This window comes from Pholis gunnellus (assembly GCF_910591455.1).
Source record: "Pholis gunnellus genome assembly, chromosome: 11".
Classification (NCBI taxonomy): Eukaryota; Metazoa; Chordata; class Actinopteri; order Perciformes; family Pholidae; genus Pholis; species Pholis gunnellus.
This window is the reverse complement of record NC_136538.1, coordinates 20822014-20837916: the sequence shown is the minus strand read 5'-3', so window position 1 is coordinate 20837916 and position 15903 is coordinate 20822014. Positions and strand designations below refer to the sequence as shown.

Genomic DNA, 15903 nt, shown 5'->3' with positions numbered 1-15903 from the left:
ATCCATGCTCAGTATGTTCCAAAATAACCACTGCTTTGTCAATATGTTGCTGAATACGAGACTTACGTGGAGCTTCGGAGCTATACACATACGCATAATGTGTGACATCAAATTTGTAAAATTAACTTTATGTTAGAAAAATATTTTTTTGCAACCTTTCAAGACTAAAGAGACAGAAGTTCAGTGCAGTTTTCCTGCTATAGTAGCTTTTTAAATTAAAGTGAAAAGTTCATCTATTTCATTCAGATGTTTATTTCTCACTCTGGATTGACAATCACTGCCAGTTAGTGGAAAACAAAATGCAAAACAGACTTGACATACTTTTGATAATGGCAAGAGCCAAACACCATTAACCACTGTCATTTTGGACAATTTTTCCCAGAAAGAAAATGATTGTAAAAACAAATAAACGCTTATCATAAGAATCTACTCACTGCTTTCATTTTTGACATTCCAGCCATTTGTCTGTTAATCACTGCGATCAGATAGAGGTGGACTATGTGTTGCTGATGGACAGTAATTGACTGTTGTTGAAAGTTGTGACCTTTATATTAAGGGAAAGTGTCTAATGACCAGAAAGCTCTGCCGCAATACAATTAGATTAAAAAAGAAAAAATGATATATATAGATTTATATAGATTTTTCCAGCAGAAATCTAATGAATTTTTAAAAAGACATAATAGGATTTGCATGGATTTCAAAGGGCCCCGTGGTGCAGAAACACAGCGGCTCTTACAGATAATGTAAATGTTAACAGCAAAAGCAATTAAAGAAAAAATATCAGGGTTAAAAGGTATTTTCTTGAGTTATCATGAAGAAATGATGTACATGCTCCGGAGGCCATTAAAGTGTCAAGATGGACGACGTGCACCTGAAGTGCGGATCGGAAAATGATTACCTGGCAACAGAACAAAAGCCAGTTATTAAACTTCCACTGCCAAGAAATGTTGGAAGAAATGAGCAAAGAGAACCAAATGCAATTGTTCTTATAATGTCAATGCTTTTAAAATGTCTTTAAAGAGCGTTGGCATCACCCCGATGGAGTGGTATACATCTGTTCATTCTTGTGTGTGTGTGGGTGTGTGTGTGTGTGTGTGTGTGTGTGTGTGTGTGTGTGACTCTACATGACATTTATCTGGAAGGCTTTAAAAAGAAATACAAAAAGAAGTGTTTATAGATATTGCAACCGCTAAAGTTCTGCATCGCGGCCACTTAGAAAAAAGAAATCCCACCGCTTATCAAACCCATATGCAGATATTTGACAAGCTTTACTAAAAAAAGCAAAGCAACTCATCCAAAGCACCCACTGTGTAACAGAGGAGGGGCTGGGGGATTTCAGAGGGAGCATGAAAGAAAACACAAACAGGAGAAGATGGAGAGGAATAAATGAACAAGAACTAGAGGGCAGGTGAGGTTTACAGCCTGAGTGTTTGTGAATTCGCTTGTAGCGCTGCAGCAGGTCACAGAGCAGCGCCGGATACTGAATATTTCATCCTTCTCTAAACCCCGGCCAAGGACGAGGCCCTAAACCACGACTGCCTCACTGAGCTTCCATCCTGAATCAGGAGTTTAAGGACGACAATAAAACAAATACACAAGCAGAACCATACTTTTAGTCTAATAGTGGCGCGTGAATCAGTTTAAGAGGCCACTTGACGTCTCGACCAATATGTTCCAAGTAACTGAGATTTCTGCTGAACTACAGAATGGTCCTTCGCAAAGAAGCTGAATGTGCTCATATTTTATTTAACCTTGGCAGCACTCGTTGATTCATTGTCTTATCGTCTCGACGCAGAATTACTTACTGGGTGTCATCTGCATGAAAGAAACAAGGAGAGAAGGAAAGAAAAGTAGGAATTAGGAGGAGGTGAAAGAGGCTTATGAAACAAAACGTTTTGGGATCCAGAGAGGACAGTCAGACGGTGAGCGGCGTCATCTCAAGAACACTCTGTGACTTCAAAAGCTTTGGAGTCGCCTCCGGCCCGAGACTATTTTAGCAACGACAAGATGTATTGTGATAAATGCGATTGTCATAAATTGCATTGGGCCCTCGTTGGAGCCAAATATGATCTATAAAATACTTCTATCAGTTTTGTTTTGTTTACTTGCAGTCACAATGTGCAAATAATACACAAAGATTAGCTCCCTCTCCCCCAGAGGAGGTTAGACATCAGCTTTGGCTACTGAGAAAGCTAATAGGGATTTAGTGTTGTTTGAAAAGATGTTAGCAGGCTGGAGGCCAGCTGACTCTGCTGATAATAAAACGTACTCTTGTAGGTTTAACAATCACGACTGCATGATGTGGCATTGCAACATTTTTACACTCAGTTCAAACAAATACTCTGCAGAACCAGACACACAGAGGCCAATCGCACTTCAAAGTTTTCATTTTACGATACTTTTCACAACAGAAAGTATCCTTATTTGCCTTCTACAAATATCGATGTTTCCAACATCTCCAACTGTAGCACAGAATTGATAAATACTGTAAATGTCAAATACATGTTACGTCCTGCTCTATACCGAGGAAAGCTGTAACAATAAGAGTAAAGACTTAAATATGCAATGAGACCACAACACAGCTTCAAATGGTTCAAACAAAGAACTGACCATTGACTTTTAAATCGCTTTAAGAATGACTATAATCCACAATCATAAGCTGTTGCTGATACTTTTAAAATTTACATTAGAAGAACTTTCTTCAAGAACATATGTGTGTACACTATATCAGACAATGTACAGTGTGGTTGACATGATATGGGTTACAGTATGCAGCGCAGCGCGCATACGATTTAGCAAAGTCATCAAACTCTTCCTCCAGCCAGGTAACCAAAGTAGGCGACCCTGACTTTTCTGAACTATTGAGGCTTCAATGTTCCTTTAATCTAGTTATGTAGCATTTATTCCCTCTATAAAACAATAACACATTTACCAAATGCCAAAAAACCGAAAGAACAAAGCTCCCCAAAGTGATAACAAAACTAGTCATGTAGCTAAAAAGCTAGTTAGCGTCTGGTACTGGCTGACTGTGCCCTGATGCTGACACTGGCCAAACATTACGTTCATGTATGTGTTCAGAGAAGAAGGATAAGCAGACCTGCAGGCTAAGTAGGGGGCGAGGACAAGACATTTTCTCTCTTGGGGGACACTAAAGATCTGGACGCAGGGCTTCAACAAAGAAGGGACGCACACTTAAGCTGCTTACAACAGCCTAATGGGGACAAGTTAAGGGCCACAGAGGACTGGGCTGCCTCATCACTTAAAACACACTCTGACTCAGCTACACACGCACGCGCACACACACACACACACACGCGCGCACACACACACACACACACACACACACGTACACGAGTGACAAATATTTTTGCTCTGCTTGCTGTTCCTGTAAACCCTCTGCCTAGATAAACAAAATGGAGATTAAAGGTCACAATGATATTGGTCCTGCTTGGTGTGTGTGTGTGTGTGTCTGTGTGTGTGTGTGTGTTTATGTTGTGAACTGTTAACAGGCATGAAAAATTTATCAGTGAGCAGTTTGTGAATCACAAAACGACATACCGTATCAGGCTCTGTTTAGCAACCCTCAAAATGACAAACATGCATACGCACAAACACACACAAACACTCTCTCCAGTCGAGTATACAGTTAAAGATGCAAATTAGCGGGCAATTAGCGGAGTTCTCCACTTTTGGAGAGGAGGCCAATTAAAGCTAAATCAACACAATCAAAGTCAGTCAGACAATGCAACAGGAGAGAAAACGAGGAGAAACAAAGTGCTCAGACTCGCACAGTAAAAATAAAAGTCCAATGTATGTTGGACTTTAAATAGATTGTTCGTACATGTTGTAAAACTGTGACCACACATAAACAGCAGGAGGACATCTGGTGAGCAGCTGAGTCCTGATACCAGCAGCTCAGGTAGAGACCATATTCCAGCAATCTTGACCGGCCACATTCACGCTCGGAGCTGCCTGTAACAGCTGTTACTGTTCACACTTTCACATCGGCCTGCAAACACATGGCGCACTCACACACACAGACACAGTGTGCACTGGCTTTAGCTGTCATATGATTTGATGTAAGAGTCATTTTTAATCTGCTGGTGGCGTGAGGATGCCGTCCAAAACTTCGGTCCAGGTAAATACTACTCGTCAACTATACTGCTACTATCGTATGCTATCATATGCTATCGCATCCTACCGTATCCTACCGTATGCTATCGTATCCTACTATATCCTACCGTATGCTATCATATGCTATCGTATGCTATCGTATCCTACCGTATGCTACCGTATCCTACCGTATCCTACCGTATGCTACCGTATCCTACCGTATCCTACCGTATGCTACCGTATGCTACCGTATCCTATCGTATGCTATCGTATGCTATCGTATACTATCTTATCGTATTGTATGCTATCGTATCGTATTGTATGCTATCGTATCCTATCGTATGCTATCGTATGCTATCATATCCTATCGTATGCTATCGTATCCTATCGTATGCTATCGTATGCTATCGTATGCTATCGTATCCTATCGTATGCTATCGTATGCTATCGTATTCTATCGTATGCTATCGTATCCTATCGTATCCTATCCCAACCCATCCAGTGTTGTGTATCGTACAGACTACCATATATCATGTGATATTTAACCCTAAATAACAATAACAGTGGGTGTCAAAGTGCATATATATTTGTCAATAATATGCATGTCACAATGCAATTATGAATGAAAATATTTGTGAGGCATTGACGGAGCAACAGGTCTGACAAACAGAGAAATAAACTAATATTCTGTTTAATTAATATGAAAAAAATAAAGTATAAAAGTCAGACACAAATGCAGAAAAATAGACAATATATGCATTAACATAGACATGTAAGGATGTAAGCACACAAAAAAAGGCAAAAAAAAATGCTTCACAGCCTCTTTATTTCTGACTCTAGAACAACACACACTCTCGGATACGCATCCACACACCTGATATAACCTGGGGACGCTTAGCGTCCGCCTCCGGGGGGAAATTGCTCGTTCATAATCAAAACGGCAAACAAATGGCCCTCGACTTGGCACACCATTTTGGAGTGACTCAAGCAAAACAAACAGCGCTGTGACAGAGACATTTAGAGAGACGGGGGGGGGGTGAGGGTGTCGGAGCAAATCAAAGGTGAAAGCGACTGCAGTGGCTTAGGGATGCACAAGTGAACACGCATCGACACACCACTGTTCCCAGCCTCTGTAGAGTCTCCACCAGAATAATACATTATTAGTGCGTGCAGAAAAGAAACACTACGCTGAAAAACAAAGATCCTGACACAAATGCCAAGTGACCAGGAGTACTGATGCCGTACGGCCAATTTAACATTCAGTCTCACTCAACTGCAGTATTGTATTGTTCCAGATTTGACAGTATTCAGTCTGACATATGTTCATGTTAGTTGTTATTTTCCCCCAAACTAATCAGATGTGATCACAAATCCCTCCATCCGACATATTTTTTAACTGACGCAAATATTTTGGTAACTTCTTAAGCACTTCATGTTTTTTTAATGCATATATATATATATATATATATATATATATATATATATATATTTTCTATGTGGCACAATTCTGCTCACGTCATCCGTGTTTAATCAGGATTAAAATCGATATACATGAAAATTATGTTCCTGATGTTTAGCATAAAAAGTTGAGATTGACTCAGGAAATGTTTAAACTTAGGAAAAAGCCATTATAGTTATTTTTAACAAAACATTTAACATCTATATAAAAAGAAAAAAAAAAAAAAAAGCGTCTTAAAGGAATACAAAAATACTAATGTAATACGCTGATCCAAGTTGACAGTAAACATGTGGAGAGAGTCTTTTCGTGTGAGGTCATGTTGGTGTCAGGAGCTGGAGTTGAAGTTCAGGATCACTCAAAGGTTATGTTGAGGTTAGCGTAACGCAGAGAGCCAGAGGTTAAAGTCAGAGTTTAAGTTAAGGGGTCACAAAACTGACATAATCGGTAGCAGATTCAAGTTGTTTGTGCGTGTGCGTGTGTGTGTGTGTGTGTGTGTGTGTGTGTGTGTGTGTGTAGGTGTGTGTGTGTGTGTGTGTGTGTGTGTGTGTGTGTGTGTGTGTGTGTGTGTGTGTGTGTGTGTGGCTACAGTATCTTAAATCTGCCAGCTGCTTGTTCCTCCCACTAGACACATCAGTTATAGTTTGAAAGAATCTGAGACTCTTGACCATCTGCATTTACGAGCCAGTAAAAAGAAAAACATGAAAGATATATCCGTGTCAATAAATCTACACCAGGCTTACAGATTAAGCAGCACCACTTTTACCATCGATCAACCTTTGTGCAGCTTTTTTCCCCCTCAATGTTTGATCGTTCTGTAAATGAAAGAAACTAATCAAACACATTAAGAAATAATTAGCTGTAATAAAGTGAACTCTAACACTGCAGTCTCCACTGAGGTACAAACTGAGGAACCATATCTGACTCTAAATAAACACATTAGCAATAATGGGAGCGATTACAATCCCAAAGCAAGTTTATGAAACCTCAACTACACACACACACACACCCACACACACACACACACACACACCCACACACACACACACAATCTGTGGCATTTACAATCAATAATACAAGAAAGATGCAATCCCAGTTTAAACAAAGACAAAAAGATGTCTTCTATGTCCCTTTTCCTGGACAGGGTAACCCACCACGCACACAAAAACACCTAAACACACACACACACACACACACACAGTGTACTCTCTGTCTCTGCTCTCTAGCCTCTCTTGTTAGATTTATCGATGCAGCAATTTTCAGTCTGTCTCTCTGTGGTGTGTTGGTCCGCCAAGCCATTCAGGATATTGTAGTGCTGCAGCGGTTAAGTCTGGCACAGTCAGGGGGAAAACACACACACACACACATACTGTACACATAAACATTTGTTCTTTCTGCCTTCCCTATTTTCCAAAACTAAATTCAAATTAAAGTAACAATGTTGCCTACTGTATTGAAATACCTGGATGTCTGTGTTAAGTTACTGCTAATGCAAACCCAACATTTCCTGCTGCTGCAGCTTCACATAACTTCATTTAACTGGCACAACAGATGTTTTTATTCTGAAGTATTCACAGGAAACACAATGCATTTGTCAGTGAGCTTCATCAAAAATGTGTCCACAAAACAAGACAGCGGTTGTTTTTGACGGCGGATCAGTTTGAACTATTGCAGGTATTAGATTAATGGAACAGTCAGGAGCTGTTGAAGAGCTGCAGGCTGCTCACTCAGGAACTCTTTTAGCTTTTTCTGTTCAGATCACGGTTGCAAACAGTATTCTGGGACCTGTAATACTGAACTGCATTTGCAGTTACCACCCATAAACTGGGTCTCGTCAAATCCACCAGGACTGAAATCTTTAAACAAAAACTTTGAAATAAATCTTGATCCATAAGGTTTTTAATATGTTACTATATAATCCAAAGTGTGATATCACCTTAGAATTGCAATAAAGCAGTCAGCTTTCAAAATATGTTCTGAAGTGATATGTGATCTCTACATATCTTTTGTATTATATAACTATGACCTAATGCTCACGGGCCAGCTAGGTGTGACTGGGTTTAGGGTGGGTATTTAACCATACTGCGGTGGTATGACAGTATACTCACAGTTGACACTGGTCTCCCTTGATTCCTTTAGTGGTACAGAAGCACTTCCCCGTGTTGACGTGGCACACGTTGGCATGGCTGTTACACTTGCACCCTGCAGGGAAAAGAGAGAGAGAGAGAGAGAGAGAGAGAGAGAGAGAGAGAGAGAGAGAGAGAGAGAGAGAGAGAGAGAGAGAGAGATGTGTTGAGATTTGATCTCTGGAATTTCATAGAAGAGTCTGTGGTGTGGAGACACGATGACAGTTTTCAGAACCCGACATCTTCTCAAAGACAACTTTGAGAAGCAACTACTGCTCAGGTGCCCTTGAGCTAGGCAGTAATCGACTGCAGTGGCGCTGCTCAGCGTCCAGCACAACAACCTGCATAAATGTATAAAAACACAATAATCCTTTTAACAATGTGTTGGATGTTCGAGTTGAGGGAATAAATGCAGACAAAGAGCGTGGGAGGAGGCACGGAGGAAGAAAGATGAGAATGAGGGGGGGAGGAGAGAGGCAAGGTACGGAAGAAGGTGAAGAAAGCTGAGCTGGAGAGAGGAGAGTGTAATGAGGAGACGAGGGACGGGGGAGATAGAAACGGACAAATCACTCACTTTCCGAGAAACACTAAAGTATCTTGATGCTCTGAGTCGTTCTGCACTAATAGGTGTCAAGTTCCTGATTGGAATGTTCTCTCTTGTTTCCTCGTTCTTAGGAAAGAGTGAACTGCAGGCACCTTTACCTAATCCAACCTAACACAAAAATCATTACTTTCACAATGTGATGCATTTGCTTACTAAACTCTTTGAAAGGAAAATTGTTTCTGGGAAACATGAGGTCAGCAGTGAGCTATTTTACAGCATTTAAAAAAAAAAAAAAAAATTCAAGTGCCCATTAGATGGAACACTTAAGGGATAAGCTCACATATTTCTTCAAAAATATTGACATGCCCATGTGAGCATTGAAAGAGTTATTGCTCACTGAAACTGCTCCTCCTGTCCGTACTAGCCGTGAAGATATCACACATTGTAAAAGATGTTCAAATCTAACACGCGGATCATTTTCTGAGCGCATTTACGTTCCCAGAGGACGTTTGATTTTAATGACGCCAAGCTCCTCTTCTGAAAGAACTGATTTTCTTTTTTTTTGGGCCACTTGGGGGCAGCAGAAACCAGCTGTGAACACAACACTGACATATCGTTATCTTTTAAAATCGATATGGCAAACAGCAGCTTCATTTCACATCCAGCTGTTACGGAGCAACATGAACATCTTTTACATGTTACACGTTGTTGTTTCGGCTTTCTGGTTATAGACCTTTGGTCCTGTTCTCCATCATGACAACTGCCAAGTCAAAGCCACGATCAAACACGAATAAGACACAGAAAACACTCAAAAGGCTGATGTGGAAATAGGCTGTTTATCAACATCAGATTTTAAGTGCAATCAGGCAAGATATAATTCAAAGTAGAACAACTTCTGAAACGTTTTGAACCGCACGAGGTAAAATCCTGGATGGTGAAATGTGCCTTTGGGAAGCTATTTATTGTAGGTAGTCCGCCTCTGATTAGCCACAGAGACGGGGGCCTTTTTTATAAAATCGTTTTAATCGTTTTGTTATGCAAAAGCAGAGCATGATGTAGCCGGATGATTCACATGGAGCCGAGCCTGTAATTTAGACACTAAATCACTTCTGCATGGAGTGACTAATGGCAGAGACAAACAAGAACGTTCGCTATACCCTTGTGTAGGTGTGTACGTGTGTGTGTGTGTGTGTTCACATCCACACAAGGCCACTCTCTCCTGTGTCCCTCTCCAGCTGAATTGACTTTGTGCTTTGTTCTTATTCCCTCCAATTGGCACAGAGACAGCTCCTGTAATAAAACAGTGGCACGCTCAGGTCAAGGTAAAGCCAAGGCACCGGATAATGAGAGGAAAACAACCTCTTCTACCCGTTCTCCTCCTCTGCGAGTTAAGAGAGGCCCTGATCTGATCACTTACGCTGAGCAAAAAAACAAGGGAGCAGACTTAAACACAGCTTTAGATATTTAGATTTTGGAACACACACACACACACACACACACTTGAGTGGCTGAAAAACAAGGTTGCTCAGTGGGGCGTTTAAATGTCAGCGGGCTGAAAGTCAAATTGTTGTTCTTCAACTTGAAAAGAAAAAACAAAGAGGCGCATGACGGCAGATGAGGCATCAATAACACCATTTTCATCTATTACTTGAAATCACTTTGACCCGTCACAAAGAGAGAAATGTTCTTCAGAGCTGCACACTGAGGCGTGAGGGTTCGGGAGATAACGGCGCCGTAACAGAAAGTGGCTTTTAGATTTGAGATAATAGACAAATCACAGGTGTGTTAGCGCCGGGCTCGGGTAACCCTGCTGTTCATACAATATTGATTCAGTAGGCAGTCAACAAAGGCATACAAAGGACAAAGCTAGCAGAAATGTGTAGTCGTGAACTCACACAGATTTCGCCAATGGGCACGAGAGAAAAGCCAATACAGACAGAAAAAAAAGAAGAAAAAAAAAAGAATCACCCAGAGATGAAGAATACCACAATCATCTAAAGGACTTCACACACAAGACACAACAAGGAGACTTGGACCGCTCTCAGCTTTCACTATCTCGCTGTCATCTCAAAGGCCAAATTAGAAACCCAACGAAGACACTTGACCAGACAGACATAACACGAGCTCTGAGGCTCTGAAATATAAAGTCAAAATATTCCAGCTCTCGCAGCGAAACAGAGCAAATTCTGTCACAGAGAAGTGCATTAACTTCGCTCCCCTCTTCAAACAAACATGAAGCCAGTGTAATCCCCAAAAGCAGCAAACAGCATCCTGCTTCCAGCAGAGCAGTCCCAGCGCAGACCAGCTGCCTGCTCTGCAGACTGATGAGATGAGAAGCTACTCTGACATTTCATCCCCAGTATTCCACTTGAATATAAGAACTAGAATTTGATTTGATGTATAAAGCCGAACTCTTTTGATAAAACGGCAAAGTCAAATCCTGGTTTCTACGGTTGCGTTATTATTAACCCTGTATTAAGCTGCTATCTACACTTTAATTCATTCATTAACTTCATCCCCGGCCACATGCAGATGTTTGTTTTTAATGTAAATGCATAGACGACTTATTTCCCCAGTGATGTTTGCCACTCAGAGACATTCCCCGTCTGTCTTTCACCTTTTATATTCTGTGCAAAAGCTGCAGATCAAACAGTAAACTAGGCATCTGCAGGCTGTTGTTACAGCGCGGAGTTTCATCTGCGCCGTCAGTCTGCCGTCATTGTTCTAAGTGTACAACATTCAAAGTGAGTCCACCGAGGCTGCCGGGGCGTTTCTGCATGACAGATAAAGGACAGATACATGACCGAATAAGCTCGTGACACGGCTCAGACTGCGGTAACTGTCTGTTAAAACTAAAGGATGACTTCGATGTTCAGGTTCCAACTGATGGACACACCAGACTGCGATACGTACTTATATGACCGGTCTTTGTTGACACAGAGGTTGAACTCATCTCATCAGGATAAGATGGCAAAGAAGCACATTTCCAATCCTCATCTCATTTAATCATGTTTAGTGAACAACATATGTTTAAAAAGAAAGTTATACTCATATTAAAGTATTGAAGAAGTCAAGTTTCCCTCAAAGTTACACGAGAGGGTGGAGCTAAGTACAACCGAACGCTGAGTAAGACATTTTTTAGGCGACCAAAAGGTTACAATTAACTTCCATGAACTGAAAACACAATGTGAAAGGATTAAAGTTGTACGACAAAAACACAAACAACTCCCAGACCGGACAATTATCCATGTCACTCCCAAGGTAGCCCCGCCCCTAAAGCATACTCTGCTTTATGGTCTATTTGACTCTAAATGGACCATAATTTACTAAATGAACATCATGATGTATTGAAGAAGACTTTAAAACTAGAGATTGAGACGATAAACTCATGTTTACAATGTTTACCGAGGCAATAAATCAAGAGAGAAGTAGAGTCAAGTAGGGACTTCTGTTTGCATCAGAGGAGCTGCCTTCTGATGGCCATTAGAAATAATGTAACTTTAAAGGCACTTCAGCATTGGCTTCACGTTTCAGACTCAGAGGTTGCCGTCTGACCGACACAGAAAGACAAAGACGGAGAGGGAGGGAGGGAGGGAGGGAGGGGGAGAGAGAGAGAGAGAGAGAGAGAGAGAGAGAGAGAGACGAGAGAGAGAGAGAGAGAGAGAGAGAGAGAGAGGAGAGAGAGAGAGAGAGAGAGAGAGGAGAGAGAGAGAGAGAGAGAGAGAGAGAGAGAGAGAGAGAGAGAGAGAGAGAATTTGGAGATGAAGGGGTGTAGGAGCAGGGGATTCATAAAAGAGCGCGAGCATGAATGAATGAAATGGACGGAGGAGAAAGCACATCAAGCAACAGACTTGCTGACAACACAGAAATAAGCGGCGATATAAAGAAACCTGATCTCTTAGCAGAGGAAAAAAAAAAAAAAAGGTTGATTTGATATAAATCATTTTTCACATGACTTGTGCGAGCCCCCTGAAGAGAGCACAATTTCTCACCCCACTGACTCTGCATGTGCACGCACAATACAAAAGACGCTGTTGTCGGGTGTGTTTGAGTGTGTGTGTAGGTGGGAACTGGGCTGTTTGTGTGTGTGTGTGTAGGTGTGTGTCTCTATGAGTCAGACAGGTAAAGATGAGGAAATAAGAAGGCATTAGAGTAGAATCCTCGCTCTGCTCCGTCTTATTCCCACGGGGCGCACAGTTATGAAACTCAAAGATAGCTTAATGGCAAAGGAACAAATCAAGAGCTCGTGTGGTGCTTAACATTACTCCAAAGATGTTTTTGTGTGCGTTTTTGTGAGTTCTTGTCTGCTGCTGCCAAATATCGCTTGGTGGATATTTCAACAAATGTACGTATCCTCCACCTCCTCTGCTCCGACAGAAAGCAACGAGCTCACGCCATGAATAAAATAAATGAATTAGGGCCAGCTGTTTTGTCCTCTAACCATGTGAATTATCGCTGGAATTTCATCTTCCAAATGTTTTTTTTTTTTTACTATTCTTTATCTTTTGCTCTTTCAGAATCTCCCCATAAGAACGACATGCAGATAGAACAGAAAGAGAGGATAACCAGATGGTGTGAGCGGGAGAAGTGTTGAACAAAATATTTCCATAACTCCTGTTTGACTCAAAGACAAAGACTTCATGCCGTTAAGCAAACAAACAGTCCAGCAAACAAGCAGACAAATAGCAATGCAAGATTATTTTAGGTTTATAGAAACCTGCAAAAAACAAGACACAGAATACATATAAGCAAAGCATTCAACTTGCTTTAAATGCTGTATCAGCAAATCAGTTGTATGTCTTCTCATGTACAGTGTAGCATCTTGATGCATGCTGCAACATGTATAGGAGTAACCTTAAAAATACTTGTTATACACCATTCATACACTGAAAGGCCTCAGATTACTCTGTAAATTCAACCTGCCCATCAGTCAAGGACACTTCACACAATCCCTCTAGAGGTGGCAGGGATCGAACCAGCAACCCTCTAAGCAAAGACACTGGCCTTGTTTAATAAAGGAGGATTAGTTTGGGTTTGTATTCAAAATCATATTAATAAAAAATACCGTAAAAAAAAAAATATATAATTTACGTTGTGAGAAGTGATGTGAACTCTGGTCACTGCTAAACATTTGGAAATGAATCTAACGCTGCAGAATCGTCAAATATAAATATATTTCCTGAAAATAAGTGGTTTGTGAATTGGTGTTGTTGATCCTCCATTCACAACTTATTTTTGCCACAATGCTCTCAAAATTCAATATTCCCTTTTCTTCACTGTGCCACTAAACCCTACTTTGCCGTTTCCCCCAGATTACGATCAAAAGTGCTCGTCTCCATGAATATTTTTTTCATCATCTTCATCATCATCAATGTCACCTTCCACCTACTGCTGACTCGTGCCTTTCCTTTGTCCAGTTCCACAGACGGGGCAGTTTGGCTCGATAAGAGCGGACAGGGCTTTATATTCCTCTGTTTAATGAAGGGATAATGGGGAAGGGTCGAGGGCAAACATCACAGAAGAGAGAGGTAGGAAGTCTGTAAAATATGTGGAACCACACACACGCATATATATTCGCATACGAAGAGAAAAATGATTTTCATACCAGTGATATCAAAGAGCCCTTCAATATAGATTGCTTCTCTCAGCTCGTCTTAACTTTCCTCTAATCCGTGAACCTGGTTAATTAAAGTTATAATCATGTTAGGGTCAGTTATTTTAGGACTATTTATCTCACAAGATTAATACAATAATGCCTCATAATAACATACTTGTATGATTTAAAGCCGATTTTCAACAGGAATAAACCTTTGTTTTCATAGATACATTTAAAAATAGAAGTATCGAAAAAGATGTATGCTACAGCGTAAGACTTTAAAGCCTAGTAATCAAAGTGTATGTTTGCTCACCTGATGCAACTATAGACTTGCCAAATGCAGTCTTGCAAAAAAGTTGGTCAACTTATGTGGATCTGAATATTAACTTTGAGTGAGGACAACAAGACTCCACTGACAAAAGCCATCATTTCACCAGCTGAACACAAGAGTACACAAAAAACACAGCTAACGCTGACTCAGCTCGTGCTAGCGCTCACACTACTCATAACCTTATTGATGAGCTTACTTTGATCGCCTACGTCACTGCTTTTTGCAAACGGCTGAGTGGGCGTTTCCTTTTAAAAACCCCGGGAAAACAACGCAGATGAACCCGCCCTTTAATATAGTCCAAATGTATTATGAAACTGTTCCGACATCTAATAAGTTCTGTCACCCACAGGACAATCAATGATGTAGCTGAGTGGCTGCGCCTCTCTTTCTCTTTCTAAATCGCTGTGTGATGTGGTTCTGTGTGTGTGAGGCGGCGTGGTTGCATTTTTGTGGCGCAAGTTGTCATGTTGGTCTAAATACGGCATTTTTATTCAACGCTATACTGCTTGTCAGACATGATAGCATGGGAGCCAGTTATATTTATTTGATCCTGGTTAATGTGTGCGTGAGCTGGAAGCCAAGAATGAAAGCATGGCGTCTCAAAGAAAGCAGCTAATTCTAGACAAAACATGACTCACGGCAGCAGCTGACTGGAGATCAAAAAGCATTCAAAAGCCGTTTGAAATCATATTTAAAGAATCATTTGTATGTGTGTGGCTTTGTGTGTGTGTGTGGCTTGGCTTTGTGTGTGGGTACATGTGTGTGTGTGTCTACTTTTAATTTTGCTATGCGCTCATTTGTTGACCAGGCTGAAGCCAGGAATAGAGCTGCCAGAGGGAAGATGACTGGATACCGCTGAGAATGCTGGGTACTTCCGCCACAAGGCTCCACAGGTACATAAACACATAGAGCACACATCCCACACATGCGCACACACACACACCGACAGACACACTTAAGACAGCAGGTGAGAGTGGATTTGGCAGCTTCTCCACAGAGAAGACTGAATGGAGCGACTCTGCAGGCAGCATCCTTTGTCTGCTGCTCTACTGCTGCTGAAGCTCAACAACAGCTGGCTCTGTCTGATCCATTACACACACACACACACACACACACACACACACACACACACACACACACACACACACACACACACACACACACACACACACACACACACACACACACACACACACACACACACACACACACACACACACACACACACACACTACGCTGCTGTCCTGTCTGTCCTAGTCTCTCGCTGAGGCTGCTGGGTTGCCAGTTTCTTGCAGAGACATCACTCAACATCTCTATGGCTCCTGCACTGAACACAAATTTACAAAGAACTCCCGCTGTTGCACCCTGCTCAGTGACTGTGCATCAAAACCTCAAAATTAGGGACAGAGAGACAGAGAGAGGGAAGAAGGTAGGTGAGAGGGGGGGGGGGGACAAAACATGATCGATGGAGACAGGAGAGACCAGTCTCACAAGAAAACAACAGCATCGGTTATTTGTTTGAATTTGAAGTGACCTCTTGTGATGGGAAACAGAGATTCTTGCAGCTGCCTGTGTAGTGACGGCAGGAAAACAATGTCATGTTGCTTTCATTTGGAAAACAGGTGTTGGTACATTTACAACAAAACCGGCAATTTGTCCACTTAAATAGAAAACACACATTTGATGTCACTGGAGACCTTTTTGTATTAAATATAACCACAATCTTACCCTAAAAGG

General features: G+C 41.3%; 1 protein-coding gene across 1 annotated transcript in view; it reads right to left on the bottom strand.

Moving 5' to 3' along the window:
• The window catches only part of atrnl1a (attractin-like 1a), a gene marked incomplete at both ends in the record, with an annotated part of 208612 nt that overhangs the window by 109814 nt on the left and 82895 nt on the right, over window positions 1-15903 (bottom strand). The window contains one exon of the mRNA XM_079168380.1: window positions 7678-7771. Coding sequence (XP_079024506.1) covers window positions 7678-7771 — 94 coding nt within the window. The remainder of the gene's footprint in view (window positions 1-7677; window positions 7772-15903) is intronic.